At 39.7% G+C, this 18,088-nt stretch overlaps 2 protein-coding genes across 2 annotated transcripts in view; one reads left to right on the plus strand and one right to left on the minus strand.

The window, feature by feature from the left end:
• Positions 1 to 1,575: 1,575 nt before the first annotated feature.
• Positions 1,576 to 2,538, minus strand: LOC117961612. Its single transcript, XM_034900413.1, has one exon. The coding sequence runs from the start codon at positions 2,536 to 2,538 to the stop codon at positions 1,621 to 1,623; it is 918 nt and encodes a 305-aa protein (XP_034756304.1). The 3' UTR covers positions 1,576 to 1,620.
• Positions 2,539 to 7,153: 4,615 nt separating this feature from the next.
• The window catches only part of LOC117961326 (bromo adjacent homology domain-containing 1 protein), a 45,581-nt gene continuing 34,646 nt past the window's right edge, over positions 7,154 to 18,088 (plus strand). Inside the window, exon 1 of the transcript XR_004660385.1 lies at positions 7,154 to 7,809. The gene's annotated coding sequence lies outside the window, so the exon portion shown is untranslated. The remainder of the gene's footprint in view (positions 7,810 to 18,088) is intronic.

Below are 18,088 nucleotides of genomic sequence, written 5' to 3' on the forward strand. Positions count from 1 at the left end.
GTCATTTCTGCAGTAACAGGATGTTGTTGTGTTTTCAACTTACATACAACTTAAATATTGGATTTTGAAATGTTTTCTGGTGGATAAAAAAAACAAATCAGGAGGTTATCTAGTATTTGTGAAAACACCAGACAGGTAGCTTCTCATCATTTTGTGAAAGTCTACTAATTTAAATTAGTATCACTTATTACGCCTAGATTAAAAACACATTACTTAAACCACACTGTAGGGGATTGCTCCCATCTTGTAACACTTCCTAAATAATGAAGTGTATCTTATTCTTAAAGTGTATGGATCTTAAATATATGCAGAAAATATATAGGCCACTGTAAAAACTCTGTTATTTTACTTCCATAACAAACATTACAGTGTGGTCTGACAGCTACCAAATTATGATGTCACTTACAAAGAATGGTGCGCTGACTTTGTATGGCTTTTGTGAACCGTCAACCCAAATTTAAAATGACCATTATTAGGCACAATATTTAGTACATCATCACCATTTCCATTAACATTAAACTAGTGTTAACCCTCTGAGACCACAGGTATGGTCTCGCGTTGCCAGACCACAGCATTTTAAAGGGCTGCTTTTGAGCTTACCTTACATGATATATAGTTTAAAAGTGATCCATATCTTGTCAGATTTATATTTAAAAATGCCATTTAAGACAGAGACAGAAGACAAATATCAAGACCAAGTGGTCCTTATCTCTCCAGTGTATCAGAAACACTCGTACCTCGTGGTGTTGTCGTGACTCAGTATTGCAGTACTGTGGTTCTTCATGTCATTAGGGACTGGAAAGGTAATGGTAAAGTTACTGTGCTGTAGGACTCTAAATCCTTTTACAAATCCACTGTTATTCACAGCAACTTAAAATTCAAAAGGCAAATGTAACCCCATATTAACAGGGATTTAACACCAACCTCTAGAATACAAATAAATGAATCTAAATTGGATATAATCAGCCTCAGTAGACTACTTTGGCTTAGATGTGACCCGTGTATAATCACTTTCAACAGGAGCCTGTGAGTCATTTCGGTAATATTACAAAGCCTAACCACACAAGATTTATCCTGCACTTGACTCATGTCAAAATCAATAACACAAGTCATGTTGTTGTGTGTAAATAAGAGTTCATAGACAAATGCAGCTGTGATTTGTAGAATTGTACAAAAAAATAAGTTGAGTATTAGAGCCAAGCAGATACTTGTTATGCCTTACGTGTCCAGCAAAAACAAGAATTTGTTTGTCCACCTAAGGAAAGACAGTCGTTTAATGATATAAGACTGATTAAACTAAAATGTTGATTGATACAGCAATGACAAATTGTGTCAAAGGAACTTTTAAAATTCTAGTTAGATTTAAAACAAAGGTATTAAAGTGTAACACAAAACTGTAATAAGGTACAAAAAGGTCAGAGCAAGGTCAATAATAAAAGTCAACCTTTTTTTTCCCTGAACTAACTCAACTCATTAGTAACATCACATCAATGTCAGTACATGTCATTATAAACTAGCATTTTCTTTGCAAGTAACAACCTTATGTGATCCGCTTCATAATATTCTATCACTATAATCAAAAGCTCATCCCACTTTTCAATAAACCCTGTCCAGAAGAAGTTACTGTTTCATAAAGTGTTTGAGAGAGAACAGGTTATGCCCTATCCCGTACACATATGGACTTAAAGATGTATAGGATGTTGAGATGAATAACTCAGTTTCAGCCCAAAAAGGAAAGTCAGTGGGGCTGACAGTCAGCTGGAAGATCAGGTAGAGAGTCCAGTCTACCTGGAACAAGCCCATCGCTGCCAGCACAGCTGTGGTGCTATGCTGGAGCCTCGGATCTTTGCTCTTCCTGCCGGACTGGCTCGACCCGCTCATCTCTGGTGTCAGCGTCTTCCTCTGGCTCAGCAGCACTGTGATGATGAAGCAGCTGTTGACTGTGACGATGATCAGAGGCAACAGGTTGCCCACCATGGTAAACAGGTATTTGTATATGCGGTTGAGCGCGGGGCAGTCATTCTCACTACACTGAAATAAGTTTCGAGAGCATCTGCTGCTGTTTCTTGTGATGTTTCCAACAGGGTCTTGGAAGTTTAGGACAAAAATGGGGAGACTCAGCAGCGTGGCGAGCATCACACAAATCCCGCTCGCCATCCAGGCTGACCTGATGCTGTCCAGGTAGATTGGGTTGACCCTTTTTTCTGCGTCTCTCAGCTTCTGCTGACGGAAGATGCTGATGAGGACGGTGAAGAGGATGCTGGTGGTTCCACCAAACACTGTCAGGAACTTGAGTGTGCGACACACCCAAGGTATGATGGGGGTGGAGGAAGTCTGGTAGATGATGACTTCATAGATGTTCACGATGATGATTTCCTCCACGTTGGCTGCAGCCATTGCCAAGAGAAACAACTCAAAGGTTTTGACATGGGAGAACTTGACCCGAATGATGGCGTGGATAAGAACTATATTACCCACAAGACCTATGCAAGAAACGATAACTCTCAAGCCCTGGAGGATGACAGAGAAACCAACCATTATTAAAAGTAAGCCAGAGCACACAAATCGTTAAGTATGTGTTGTTGACACAGATGCTGGCAGTTGTGATGTGTATCGTCTCTCTTCGCTGCATCACTGACCCAACGCCCCTGTCATCAAGTGGCCCAAACCTAGATTGGTGATTGGCTGTTCTCATTCTAGAGACAGGAAAACAAGGGGATGCTGGAAACATTGAAGGCTGGGAGTCATTAAATGTTCTTTACCTTTGAGCTTTCCGAAGCATCTTGAGACCAGCACAGAGTCTGATTTAAAGCAGTGACATGTTTTTCCACTGGCTGACATCACTAAGCGCAATTCCTGCAAGAGCTCGTTTACATCCTTCGACACTTGTTCACTGCCTCATGTATGTAATATCAAAAACATGGCATACTACATTTTGACCTACAATTAGAGCTGAGCAATATATTGATATTATATCGATATCGTGATATGAGACTAGGTATTGTCTTAGATTTTAGACATCGTAATATCGTAATGTGGCATAAGTGTTGTCTTTTCCTGGTTTTACCAGACTGTTAGAACCAATAGAACCAACTGTTTTATTATCAGCCTTTATCCACTTAATCATTATATTCACATTTCTGATGATTATTTATTAAAAATATTATTGTGTAAATATTTTTGTGAAAGCACCATTAGTCCACACTGCAATATTGTTGCGGTATCAATATCGAAGTATTTGATTTTTTACATATTGCCCAGCCCTACCTACAATACACAACTTTGACACACCAAAAAAATCAACATACACCTGATTTTCTTTATATACCTTATGTGTGTAATTTACCAGTTTTACATTTAAAATTTTGGATTGTTCAGAGAGGAACTTTATGAAGCTGAGACTAAAACTTGCTAGCAGTGCCACAATGTACTGGAAACTTCCTGTTTCAGAATTAGAGAATCAGTACACAAAAGAGTAAGAGAGAAGAATTCCTCAGTGTGGAAAAGTAACATATTTGCATATAAATATGATGAGGTTTGGGGGAAACTTTCTTTCACTTAACGGGGGTAGTTAAGACTTGTAAATAATTGGAATATTAACATAAAGAACATGTACCTGAGTCTGTGTTTATGTGTTTGTGTGGTGGACAACAGAGAAAAAGACATAATGGGACAGGGGCTCCTGCACCGTGCTGTTCACCCAGGACCAGGTCATGTTCCAGCTTGTTTCTTTTCCTCTTGTAGTGTGCCGCCTAGTTAGCAGACGTTCTCTTCAATCAAGCCCTGCATCCTGATTCAGCTTAATTGTGAATCCCACTGTGTGTGTGTGTGCATGATTGTGTGTGTGTGTGCGTGTGTAATTAAGGATAAGCCCTACACAGGCAATACGTGGGTAAACTAAGTGTTATGCAATGAGCCTGGGCAGCGTAGAAAGTTGTAGTCCTTTTTTTACTATTCAATCATTGTCAATCAGAAGCCTGATCAAACATAATTTACTGTACTTCTGGTTTAATATGTTCATTGTGGTGTAACATAAATAATTGATTGATATCTCGCTTACTTTTTTAATGTGGCATTCTGTTTACTGTAACTTAAACCCAATGCAAAAATCATTGTTCAGTGAAATTGTTGTTTCAGTCTAATTTTGTGAGATTTATGGGGTTTTCCATAAATCACATTTCTTGTCTTCCTTATTTTGTAATCACAATCACTGGACTGTGTTTTGTCAAAAATCCCAAATTATAATCAGATTTATTAGATGGAAACTACATAGTTTTTTTTTTGGGGGCTGGCACCAAAAACGATAGACAACAACAAAAAAAACAAAAAAAACCTATAAAGATGTCTAGATCCACACCAACAGCTTTGTGAAGCTGTACTTATAGACACTGCAGGTGTTTGAGCCAAATGTCACAATGATAATGCTAACATGCTAATGTTTAGCAGGTAGTTTGTTTGAAAGAACTGAACAAACTACAATTTTCATCTGTTGTTGCTCCATGATGACTACAAAATGATTGCATGAATCAAATGTGATGGCAATCCATGCAATGGTTGTTGACCTAATGGTGTACAAGAGGAAAGTCGGGGGGGGGATCACCTAAACCAGTAGGAGGCATCCTCTGAGGACCATGAATGTGTGTACATAACGTTATGTAATGGCATTTCCTCCAGTAGTTGTTGAGATATTTCAGTCTGAACTCTGGATCAAAGTGGTGTTCTGACTGACTTCCCGCCCCTGATCCCATGACGCTAGCATCTCTTATGAAGCCCTCCACTCCTGGTTCTCTCCCATGTTGCCACATTTGGCCTTGTTAGAGCTCTTCTCAGGACTGAGTGGGTGTGTACCAACTGGGCTTGATTGACATCTCTCTGACCCTCCTATTGGTTTAGTAGCGACTGTTAGGGAGGGCTAAACGTCTTTGATTCTTATTGGTGTATTTAGTTTGGTGACCTCATGCAATTCCAGTTTAGCTCCGCCCACCTTTTACCTGAGCAGTGTTTTAACTACTCTTTACAAGTCTGTGTGGATTTTTTTTTTTATCACCTGTTAGATGAAGATTAATGATTCTACAATATACAAAGACTTCTCTCTTTGAGTTGTTTTAATGATATACTGTGTCTATGGAAAATGCAAGTTATTTTGTATTCATACATAAAGAAAGAACATGTTAAGGTAAAGTATCAGATTAATGAAATGTCCTTTGTGACGGAAGACATTTTGACTTGTCACAGTCAGAAAAGCACAAGTGAAAAAAATACAAATTACCTGAATAGAACAGAGCCATCATTAATGTAATTATTAACAACAGTGCCTTTACTGTGACGAGTCAAAATGTCTACTGTGAAAGAGGCCTATATGTGAGCCTGAAATTTTTGTTTTTTAAGTTCCAGTACAAATTATACAAAGTGGACTTTGGACTTGGCCTGTAAAGGAGTGAAGACCCAAATGTATATGATATTCATAATTTGAAGTCAAACCTGAGAAATTGGGCTTTAGGGCTAAACTTGGACTTGAGCCATTGCACCTCTGCTGCATAAAATTCCATCTAAATGTTAATAGGCTGCAGCAATCAGAATGAATCACTTGCCAATCACTTTGTTAAGATGCTCTTAGAGAATAATATTGCTTATGGAAGAATTCCATCTAACTACCAGTTCACCAATGAAAATGTGTTTGAGACTTGCAAACTGTTAGCTTTTAAAAATGCACTTGTCTGTGGAGTTAATTAAGTGTGAAGGTGTGACATGGAGTCTACAGAGGAGGCTCCCAAACTAAAATGCATGGATGATTTTGGACATCCAACAAGAAGGAGTGAGAGAGAAAACACATCCTGCCTTGTGGTTTCGGACCTGTTAACAAAGTGGGTTCAAGCTCCAACATCAGCATCTACTGGAGCATGGAGCAGGTCACTAAATCTCTACAAGCTGCAGCAGTGGTTTTATAGCTGAGTCTGTGCTTGGAATACTCATCCGTTTCCCATGGATTCAAATGAAGACATCAAATAACCCCTATGCCTGCTTCATTTTATCTCCAAGAAGAACCAGTCTCCTGCTGAAAACCATCCGGTTCCCAGGTTGTCTGGGTCACTTAGTCAGGCAATTCTTTAATAGAACTTTATTTAGAAATATGCTCAATGAAAGCAATGCAAACTACAATGAAGTCTCATTAGATTTTAACACAGAGGTCCTACAAGTCGGGGGCAAAAGACAGAACAAAAATATTAGATAATAATGCAAGACCCCAAATTTAGGACTCTCATTGGTTGAAATTGCATGTTATGGTGCATATTCCTAAAAATGATAAAAATGACAAAACCAATTGACATACAGTGAACATGGGGGTTTGGGACGATCAAGGCCACTTTGCACTGAGAAGATTGAAAACCAGTGTCCATTTCTTATTAAAGTAAAGCCTACCTAAATATCTGGTTTTTATGTTTGGGAATCATGTGCGATTAAATGGAAAGTACACTAAATTGTGTTCAGTTTTATTGTGAATATAATTTGAGTTGGACCCATACTTGCAACCTTTGGCATGAGGTTTTCCTGGCCTGGATCCCACTTTAAGGCCCACTGGTTTGTATACAGGTGCTTCCATGTTGCATGACAAGTCATCACCGTGTCCAATTAATGCCACAGCAACATAATTACCAAGAAAGTCAACGGGGTGGGTGCAAAGAGGAAACCCCTGCCTGCAGTTACGCAAGGAAAGCCCTTTAACTCTCCTGTTGTCCTCGGGTCAAATGTGACCCCTTTAAAAAAAAGTATATATCTGAGACATGGGTTTCTTTTTAACCAAATTACCACCAAAAATTGGATTGGATTCCTTACAACACTCCAATTGATCACTTTCATTCCTGACTAAACTCATCTGTAGGCCTACATTCCTCTGATCTAAACTATTAGTCAAAAATAATTCAGAATTTCTACTTTTTTAAAGTCAAATGTTTGGTAGCCTACAATTCTACAAAAATGCAGGTTATTGACCATTAATTCCAAAAAGTAGTGTAAAACTAGTGGTAGTAAGGTGTTAGTGGAAACAAAAACAAAACGTCTGAAGAAAGGGACGAAAATGTCCAGTTTTTGTCCGTTTTTTAACTCGGGGAGGACAACACAAGGGTTAAAAAGGCTCACTGTTGCCATCACATGCTTCAGCACAGAAGTAGGATGAGGACGTTCTTGTTTTTGGTGTTATGTAAAACACATTAAATAGTCTTTAAACGGGACCACTGAAGACATTTTTGCTGAGAATTTCTTTACTTTGTATGGCAGGAGGGGGCCTAGTCCCCCCGTCTGTCAGCAGTCAGTCATCTCGTGCTGCTAGTTGTTGTTCGGTAGCAACGCACCGAGTGGTGCGCAAACTGAAGACTGCGTACAGTGCTCGTGCAAAGTGACGGATATAAGCGACGTGTGTGCGGGCTACGGACTCTCTCTATCTCCAGCAGCACTCAAGGTTTTTGCCGCCGTGTTGGCCTCGGAAGAGCGGATGGGATATTAAAGGAAAAACACCCCGTCAAGACCCCGCTCGTCTCGGAAAAGAGTGTTACCTCTTCTTGAGAGAATAGTTGTTAGCTCCGTCTCTTCTCTCCTATCGTCGATATGTGAAAGAGCTTCTTCCCTCGAGTGGAGTGGCGAAATATGGGCGACGTTCGTGTGTATTTCCTCTAGTTGAGCTGCATCGGTTAACCAGTGGGACAAGGCTAACCTGCCGTACCTAGCCGTTTGAAAACAAGGTGCCCTGACTGACTCCTCGCACCGTTGAAATTTGGACGAGATACTGCCCGCCACACACATAGCTACGTTACGGTAAGTAGCCGCTGCTCCACATTATCTTTCCTCGTTGCTTTTCTCTCTTTTATTTAGGCAGAGCAGGGCCAGCTTTGCTCTTTTGTGTGTGTGCCTTTTTAGTAATGTCTGGAGGACGTTGCGGAGGCAGATAATGGCCATGGTGATGAAGGAGATTCCCAGGGAGTGGTACTCAGTCGGACTGGCCGTGTAATGTGTGTTATCATACCCCCCCCCCCCCACACACACACACACACACCCCACTCCTCTCCCCCCCCGTCACCTCCGCCAGCAGCAGCCACTAAAGTGTAATGCCAACGCGATAATGTGCTTTGTGTGCTGACAAGACTCAAAGAATGTCAGTCACACGGACACGGCAACCCGCGAGCTCACTAATATAATGATTGGCTGGGTGGATGCGCGATGTGTTCACCTGGATATATCAGCCCCACGGTGTGTTGGTTGGTTGGTGTGTGTGTGTGTGTGTGTGTGTGTGTGTAGGCTTGGTCAGCGCGCACGAGGGGTTGAAAACTTTATGGCACAATAGTCTGTGGCATTTCTTGGGGGTAGCCTGTAATTTGCTCGTCTCGTGTAATTGGGCTTTCAAGGGGAGACTTTGGGTTGAGTCAGTAAAAAGAAAAAAAAAATCGGACACTGTAAAATGAATGAGAAGGAATAAGTCGGGTAACTTAAGGTGATGCTTAGGTAGGCTGGTGGTGGTGGTGGTGGGGGGGGGGGGGGGGGGGGGGGGATCAGTAGCTCAGTTTGTAGGGGGTTAGGAACTGGAGGGTTGCTGGTTCAAGTCCCCATACCAAAGTAAGATGGTGGATTGGTAGCTGGAGAGCTGCCAGTTCACTTTCCGGGCACTGCCAAGGTGCTCTTGAGCAAGGCACTGAAACCCCCAACTGCTCGGGGAGCCTTTCCATAGACAAGCCCCCCCACTCTGAGATCTCTCCATTAGTGCATACAGGTACTGAGCATGTGTGTGTAGTTCAGGCCTGTGTGTAATAACGGAGTGTAAATTGTAATTTCCCCTTGTGGGATTAATAAAGTATACATTATTATTATTATTAAATGAAGAGGGCTTTACGAATGGCAAAGTCACAATCACAGTTTGCCAATTAGGCCATAAAGGGAATGAGCTCATTAGGGATGATGCTTTTATTATGACATCACAGATAAACGTCCCGAGGCGCGGGCTGTCAGTGAATGGGCTTCAGGACATGTAGCACTGTAGGGAGGACGTTATTGAGGGAATTAAAATGAGACATGGTATATAAGGACGGCCTGTGCGATGATGATTTCCTGTTTGTGCAGATATTAAACTGACTGGAATCTGGAAACTGGTAAAACCTCATGATGGTTAAATTCACAATTCTATGATTTTAATTAGACTCTATATTTGAACTCAGTATGGTTTATACAGTAGATACACACGTCTTTTTTAATACTTAATATGTGTGCTAATTAATGCACTTTAAATATTGGGATAGTGCATCACAAACCTATATTTGATCAGCAGTGATGGAAGAAGTATTCTGATATTTGTTCAAGTAAAAGTACCAACAATATACAATACTCTATTACATGTAAAGGTCCTGCAATTAAACTTTCTATGTAAGTATAAGTACAGAAGTATTATGCGCAAAATATAGTTAAAGTGTCAAAAGTCCTTCTGCAGAAAATGGCCTATGTGACTGATTATATTATTATATTGTGTATTATTACATTGTTAAATTGTTGTACTGATGTGTCAGTGTGTATGTGGTATTTTACTGTGGGGCTGGATGAGGTGGAGCTTTAACTTTACATACAGTACTTTAGTGGTTCCAAACCTGGGGGGCCGGGCCCCTCCAAAGGGTCAAAGTATAAATCTGAGGGGTCATTAGAGATGTGATGCAGAAACAAAGAAAATCAGAAACGTTGCCATACAAATGTCTATTCAGTTTTTGGATTTTTGACTGAATCTTTGCCTTTATGTGAAATAAATTGGATAATTAGTTGCCTTTTAAACTAACTCTGGTACAAATGAGCTCCAACAGGAGCAGCTGCAGCCGTAGATCCTTCATGTCAAATGAAGAACTGACTCTTCAAACTAAGAAAAAGGGAATGGAAAGCCAGTCTGTCGGAGTGACTGAACACTTGTTGATTCTACTTAATATCTTTATTGAACATGTTTTCCCACGATCAGGGAATTGAACTCACTATATTTTCAATACTCATGAGACAGCTTTGAAATAAGAATGAACCTAAGTTTAGTCAAGTCACATTTTTAAGGCAGCAGGGGAAATGCGTTTTAAATATGAAAGTACAAATACCTCAAAATGGTATTAGTATCAGTATTTGAGTAGTTCCTTTCCACCACTAATGTCAGTGGAAGTGTAGATATCAGTGCGTTGTTTTTTCTGATTGAAGAACCACAGACATCTTTAGTAATTCTTTCTCTTGATCACACATCAATGACTTGCTTCTTTTTTCCTGCCAAGTCCTAGGTTTTCCGGGGCTGCCATGACACTATCGTGCAGTGTAAATGAGGAGATCTGCTCTGCCAGGCCACACTTGGACACACTTGTTTATTGTAGTTGAACATCAATATTTCGGAGTTTCTTCAGCAGACTTTTACTTCACCATGCAGTACCTCTTTACCACATTTTCTTTTTAATCCAACATGCATTCTACCTCACTTAGCTATCATAAATGTCATAAAACCTAATATAGAAGTGTTCCAATGACTCACACTTCCAGACCCCTCATTAAATAGCCATGCAGGACTAATAACCGAGCTATTAAAGTAAAGGCAATCCACTATGAATTATCAATGGAGCTCTGCCAACCTACAAATCAAATTCTTAAATCATCAGTGAAATTGAAAGTTCATGGATTAGTGGTATATTTGAGATATTTAAGTGGTTAATGCCTATGCTTTTTTAATGTTCTTTGCATCATCATTCAATTGTCCTAACCACTTACAGTACTTTGGCCTAAATTTGACTTTCAGCAATTTTCTACAGAATTACCACAGTAAGCTTTCCACAAACCTGTCCTCTCATTTGTCCATAAGGCATATTGGCGGAAATTAATTAAGTACTCATGTACTGCACACAAGTACAACTTTGAGGTGCTTTACTTGAGTTTTTCAGTTTTATGCTACTGTATACTTTTACTCCACTGCATTGTTCCAGGTTTCAGATGTCTACAGTACGAGTTGTCAACAGATTAACCAAAGACCCATTTTCCTTTAAACCACTCAGATGGTTTAATAATATTACAGAGAGAAAAAAAGACTACACATCTATGAAGCAGAACTTAGATGTTTTACTTTCCTCTTCCATTAATCATCTCAAAACACAAGTTGGTAATTTGTTGGCAATATGGCAAAAACGCACATTTGTGGAAAGTGTCAAAAAATCCATTATTTCTTTAAAAACATGCTGTTATTGAAAAAAATACAAAACAAATTCAACTTATTAATGGCAACAAATTAATTTTAGCCTTTTACAAATGCTATACAAATATAGCATTTTAACTGGTTTAAATTATGAAAATTTAAAGTTTACTTACTCCAGATAACAGTTAAATGTCAAATAAAGGCTTCTAAAATTAAGAAAAACAACTGCACTTTGGCTGGTACTGGAAAAGGGGCAGGCAAACAGGATTTCCTGGTTATGTGAAGTCATCCAGTTAATAGCACTTAAAAATAAAAGACCTATTTACATGACCGAACAGGAAACAATGCTCAAAACTCAGAAAAAGAATTTGTTGCCATATGGCAACACCATGCAAAAGACGGTTAATTTGCTTTGTAGCAACTCATTTGGCAACTGCTTGACTGTAACAGACTTTTAATGGAATACTTGGAATGGGACTAATTTTTACTAAGTAACTGCTACAAAGAGACATAGCAGAACTCCATTTAAAGTCATATGATAGGTTTGACCAGCTGTACATTTAATTGAAAATGTGTGTAATAATGCAATATTGCGGGCATCCATGTGTGTTTACACTGGTTGCTTCCGATGAGAAGCAAGATTAGTGTCACAGTTGCTTGGTTTCATGTGATGAGGCTTGTATATGTTACATACTGTCGTTGTCCTGAAGAAACCCCGGCACTTATACACCAGGGTTGCATTCACTTCTCTGAAATGAATATCATCTGCTGGGCTTTCATCTACCTTTGTTTTTCTATTTCTATAGAAAATCTAGCCAGAGCTGACCTTGTGAATGACGTGACGTCTTTAGTATGCGTGGCACTGTCCTTTTCATGGTGATATATGTTTAATTTCATAATTAACCCATGGTGGCCCTTTAAGTAGAAAAGCTCTGTCCTGATTATTGAATTAATTTCCAATGCCCTGCCGTGGTCCTTGTTCACAGTAACTGTGACGCTTTCATATCAACTCGGTTTAAAACGGGCGGTGAGATGTAGGACAACCGAATGAAGAATGTTAGTTAAGGAACAAGTGGAACTGAGGCTAAGTGTGTGTGTGTGTGTGTGTGTGTGCGTGTGTGCGTTGTGTGTGTATGTGTGCCTCACATTAATGCATGAATGTGCGTACATAGGTTGGATTTCCTCTGTGTCTCACTTTCAGTGATCCAGCTCTGCTTTTCTTTGTAAGAAAGCAGAAAATCTAACTTTTACCACACACTTTTTATGCAGTTATATTCTCAGGATCCATCAATATCTACTAATGAATCCAACACAATAGAAACAGACATGCTCAAATTTGTGGGGACCCACACATCTTATTAAAAAAATGCTTCATTCCTTCCGAAAAGTAATAAAATTAAAAGTGATTTTGTCATGTTGACTTGCACACCTTTTGTTTGTCACACATATAATAAGGCCAGGAAGATGTGAACATAGATGATTTATTGCTTATTCTGCAAAGATATTCTAAAATGGCCTGGACAATTTAGTTTATACCTCATAAAAAAATTAAATAGATAAATAATTGGATTATAGTGATATTTCAAGCGTATCACAATATCTCCAATCCTCATTCAGCCTATTCAGAGGAGGAGAAGTAGTCACTGTGCTGTTTGGTATCATTGTGTGCACCTCACTGAACATGGACCTGAAAAGCAAAGGAGAAGAGATCAGAAAGATGAGATAAGAGATGAAACTTGATTTATCCTGAGGGAAATACCTGTGCAGCGGTTGCAAAACAAAGACGAGTGCAGATACAGAGTACAAACATATATTCATCCATAAAAGATAGCATAACAGTAAATGGAAAATGTAAAAAAACGAGATAACGCTAATGTGCAAATAAGATGTGATCCAAATATATACATATACCATGCCAAAACAGGTTACTTATATCAATGTTAGTGTATATTTGAGCCAGATCAGGTCCCCACGTCTCCACTGTCCATCTCTTCACCCGAGGTTGTAGCGTGTGACGGCCACAGGAAGAAAGACTCTCTGGCGTTCTGTGGTGCACTGTGGTGGTTCAGTGTGTTGCTGAAGATGCTCGTGTGTGTGTGACCAGTACATGGTGGAGAGGGACAGAGTCGAGGTACATGTCCACAGAGTAGGACGGGACCTCATTGGACGGGAGGGATTGCGCTGCTTCTCAGCTTTGGACTCTTGACGGCCGTGCCTGCATCCTCCTGACACAGCAGTTGTCAGTTTCTCTTCCATGACAAATGAGTGAAAAGAAAAAATACAGTCTACACTTACACTGCTTACATAGACAATGAATTGCAATCGTGGAAATGGCGGTCCCTGTGGACATGGACCGTCAATGTCCATATTTTGTTGCAGCTTGCACAACATCCTCCTCTTTAAAACCACCACCAAAGACTCAAGTTGCACCCCCAGGACAGAGGCAGCCTTCCACATGATCGTGTTGACTCTGTTGGCGTTGACTGTCCTCATTTTGGAATTTCTCTTTGCGGGATTAATAAAGTATACATTACTAGTATTATTATTTTGCTGCTAGTACTGCAGACATTGCGCCTGGCACAGGGTGCCTTCAATCTGTGCAGGGCATGAGGAAATCTCAGGACTATCAAGGCATTCTGAAGCAAAACGTGTGTTTCCCAGTGTCAGAAAGCTCAGTCTTAGTCACAGATCAGGAGTCCTCCAACAGGATAATCACCCAAAATACAGCTAAAAACCCCCACAATGGATTAGAACATACAGTGGCTCCAGAAAGTGTACACACCCATGATAAAGGCGATTAAAAAGAGGTACAAGAACAATTTTGGAAATTGATCTTAATGCTGCGATGAAAAAAAAATTAGGAAAATCCAACCTTTTAAGGACAGCAATTTTCTTTGTGAATGAATAATAAATTACAGGGGCATAATTATACACACCCCTATGTTAAAGTCCCATAGATGCAGGCAGGTTTTTGTTATTAAAGGCCTGTTATTTCATGGATCAGTATACTATGCATCTTTAATAATAGTTTGGATTTTCCAAACTTTTTGAATTGAGGCTTTAAAGATGATTTTTATTCCTCTTTTTAATCCACTTTAGCTTGGCTTTGTAATCTTTCTCAAGCCACTGTAAGTCTATTTTGTGGCCTTGTATGAATCCTATCAAACATCGATGAAAAGAGCTGAAAGTCGCAGGCTGGGGAAGGCCACTCCAGTACCAAACCAGAGACAGCTGGAGCAGTTTGCTCAGGAAGAGCGGGCCTGTTAACGTGCACAGAAGTTTCACTGAGAGCCACATAAACCATTTGATTGCAGTGATTTTGACAAAAGCATTGAAGTGAAACTGAAGTTCAGTTGTAACAGCTGGAGGTAGTGGCGCTCAGTTTGTCTCTGTTAGCGTCTTTGACTTTGCGAACATATGTTTAAGTGAATCATTGAACAAGCCAACTAAAACTAACCTCACAAAGTCTATCTTCTGATCATGAAACTTTCAACCCCTGTAGACTAAGGTGGCTGTAAAACATTAAAAGATACACATAAACTTCTCATAATGCCTGCAATAAGCCATGCTGTGTTTTTGCTGGATTGTTGTTGTTGGTCTGAATTCTTCTGGAAGGAATCATGTACATCAAGCCGGTCATTATTGGAAATATGAACTCTGAGAGGGTGATGCAGGATGCAACTAAACCCTAGACACTGGTCCTTTAATAGTAAACCCTCACTCAAAGACAGCCGTGGCTGGAGACATTATCCGTCCTTAAGGTCTGTCTGTTCCGTTGCTAGCTTAGCTACAAGCTAGCAATCAAACACAACAAAGGCTTCCACTTGAATGGCCTTTTGAGCTAACGTTAGCAATCAAACAATCATTGATAGCTACAACGTTTTTGAAATGATTCCCATCTTCTGTTATTGTTTGGAATGAGAAAAGTTTATTATTTGGTGGATTTTGCAAATTTCATTATGACAGTTATGTCGTAAACCGTTTCAATCTGAGCACGCACCACTCAAATCTGCACTCGGCTCACATCGGGGAGTGACACATCTTTTAACAGTGTATTTAACTGTATAATTCAACCCTTTCAACATTTCTGACTTTTTTGCCATTAAAAAGTGTTTTTGTACTTTAGGTAGCAAAGAAGCTGCTTTCACTGATGGCAGGTTGGGATCTTCATCTGACATAAACATGCATTTAACCCTTTCTGGAGCAAGAAAAACATGTCAGAGGCAATTAAAATCGGCACGCTAATTCTGTATGGCACAGAGAGTTTTTTTAAAGTGGCTATTTGTAACTTCCAGTTTGTTGGTTCAGTGTTTTTACCACACCTGCTGTCGTAAAGTTTGTTTCTTTACGGTGCTTTATTACTGAGTTAGCTTTAACAGGAGGTCACGTAGTTGTGATGAATGTTTTGCTCAGACAGAAAATCATTCATTTACAATAAGAGAATAAGTTACAGATGCATGGTTGCATTTCAAGTGTTCCGTGTGGTAAGTTAGCCTGGGTGTATCGGGCGCTAAACCAGGTAATGGTAGCACTGTCACTGTGTCACTAGCCAAAGCATTAAGAGTTTGTTGTAGCAACCAACCTAATAATAACTTATATTAATATATATTAATATTTCATGAAACTCCCGGACGCTTTACACAGGTGCAGGGGGACAAGGGAAAAGAAAAAGTAGGCCAACACAAACAGACTGAAAAGAAATATAAAACCAGGCGTTAAATGGAAGTGGGGCGTAATTTAATCTAGGCTACTAACGTACAACCACATCACACACTGGAAAGTTAGTTTATGAATGAAATAGAAATTTTACACACCTAAGGGGCCAGTTTGGTGTGGGTTTTACATCATTTACAAACCCATAATTGTCTCCATCTGTTAAAAGCCCAACCCACATTGACTCAGGGTTTCGCACATCGTCTAGCTTTCTCTTTTAGCTTATAGTTGTTCTTTGTTTAATTTCCTTATTTTCTGTGATGGCCCCGCCTCAGTGTCAGCCATAACTACAGCAGATAACTTCTAAAATAAAAGTAAAATACAATTAGGGCTGTATAAAAAAATATCCTGCTACCCTTTACCTGACTGGTACAACATCAGAGGCTTTTCCGGTGTTACAAAGAAATCTGGGACCTGTAAGAACGTGTGACTGTAGCGCCTTCTACCTGCCATGAATCATTTTGGGATTTGGGTTGAAAAATCAAACCCGGGAAAATGGCATTTAAAAAAACTATATAAAAATAGTGTTATTTTCCCTGTCTTTTTTCTTTTTGATATTATACAAAACTATATGTAACATTAACAAGTGAAATATAGTTACTTTAAATAGTATTGGCAAGAAGTGTTATGCTATTTTGCTATTTTCAGATGCCAGTTCTGAAATGCAATTTTTTGGCTATAATGACAGACAAGATCAAAAAAGGGTAACTGTTGAGTTTCAAACGTAAGTATTATGTCATTTATTTCTTTTTTAATTTACACAGTACAGTTAATGATTTGGCTGAAGCAGCCAGTTTTTTAGAGCTTTTTAACAAGCTGCAGCAACTAGTGTTGAGACATGAAGCACGTCTCTGACAGAGTAAGAGGGGGGGATGGAGACATTATCGCAATGGGCCATGCACCACCCAAAACCTGTCTACCCTATGACACACATATTAGCAAAGTGCCGGCAACATAAACGAGTAAACCGCCTCGCCACTGCCTCGTCTACTCAAATGAAGACGTTTTCAGACTGATGCTGTATAACTGGGCTCCAGACCCGCATCACGCCTGATCCTCCCCCAGTCGCCCCCTGTCTGTTGAGGTAGGCACTTAGAGCTCCAAGGGGGCTGATGCAAGGGGGTCCCCTCATCCCTTTCCCACTGCCAACAGGCACTACATAACATGTAATGGGTTAGATTTACACAAACCTGAATAATGTTTCCAAATGTGTGTGGAGAAGACTTTTAAACATCATTTGATTTTACAATTGACAAAAAAAATATTACCAAACAGTAAACTGAACAAGTCCAAGCCAGATCATTCCAGAACTGTAGAGACTTTCGAGCTGGTCTCTCTGATCATTTTGGTAGGTGTACCTGATGTAGTCGGTTCATCCTGGTTCCAAGCCCAGCTAGCGACGGAGACATTAATGGAACGAAATATGGGACACTTTAATAGGACAACAGATATTTGAGAAAAAAGTTATTTTTTTAATCCTTCACAACATCTGGTAGGTTTGATTGGAGGCTAGTCTCACTTTGTCCCACAGCAACATTAAAATAGTTTAGGTGTAAATTGGTCCTGTTAATGTATTGTTTTAAGTGTCCATTTCATTATAATATTCACATTTCCAATTAATAATTGCACATGTATTTTAAGTATTTTAATTAAAGAGGGGTGGAGGTGGGGGTCACATTTGAGAATTTAAGTTTAACTTGGAAGTAACGCATTAGTTACTTTCTGAAGGAAATTTTCTAATTTGTAACTGAGTATCTAATTAAGTTACTTTTTGGAAGAAGTAACTGTAACTAATTACTTTTAAAGTAACTTATGCAATTCAGTGTCACAGAGAGAAGCTTTAAGTGAGTTGGAGTTTCCCTTTACATCCCATAAGTCATCAGAACTTTATTAAATAGGAAGCAGTTAAAAACCACATCTCCCACGCACCACGGGGGCCACCGTTTTAATGCCTTCCCTTCATCTGAGTTTCCCTAGACGCGTTTTAACTGTCTGGTGGTTCACCGGTCTCGGTTTGGTCACGACAAATGACAGGGTGAGGCTGTCTGTCGTCGTGGTGGGGGGGCAGTGACATCCATCGGCCGTCTGAATGCAGCCCAATGGAAGCAAGTTACCTCGGAGAGCCTACTGCAAATATGGAGTTTCTCCTTCTCCCTTCACAATAACACAGCTGATTGTCCATCACGGGGGGGGGGGGGG

This window comes from Etheostoma cragini, chromosome 18 (genome assembly GCF_013103735.1).
Source record: "Etheostoma cragini isolate CJK2018 chromosome 18, CSU_Ecrag_1.0, whole genome shotgun sequence".
In the NCBI taxonomy this organism is placed as follows: Eukaryota; Metazoa; Chordata; class Actinopteri; order Perciformes; family Percidae; genus Etheostoma; species Etheostoma cragini.

Bases quoted from the DNA above. Each gene is read 5' to 3' on its own strand.
- LOC117961612 (XM_034900413.1), bottom strand. From the start codon at position 2,538: ATGGTTGGTTTCTCTGTCATCCTCCAGGGCTTGAGAGTTATCGTTTCT.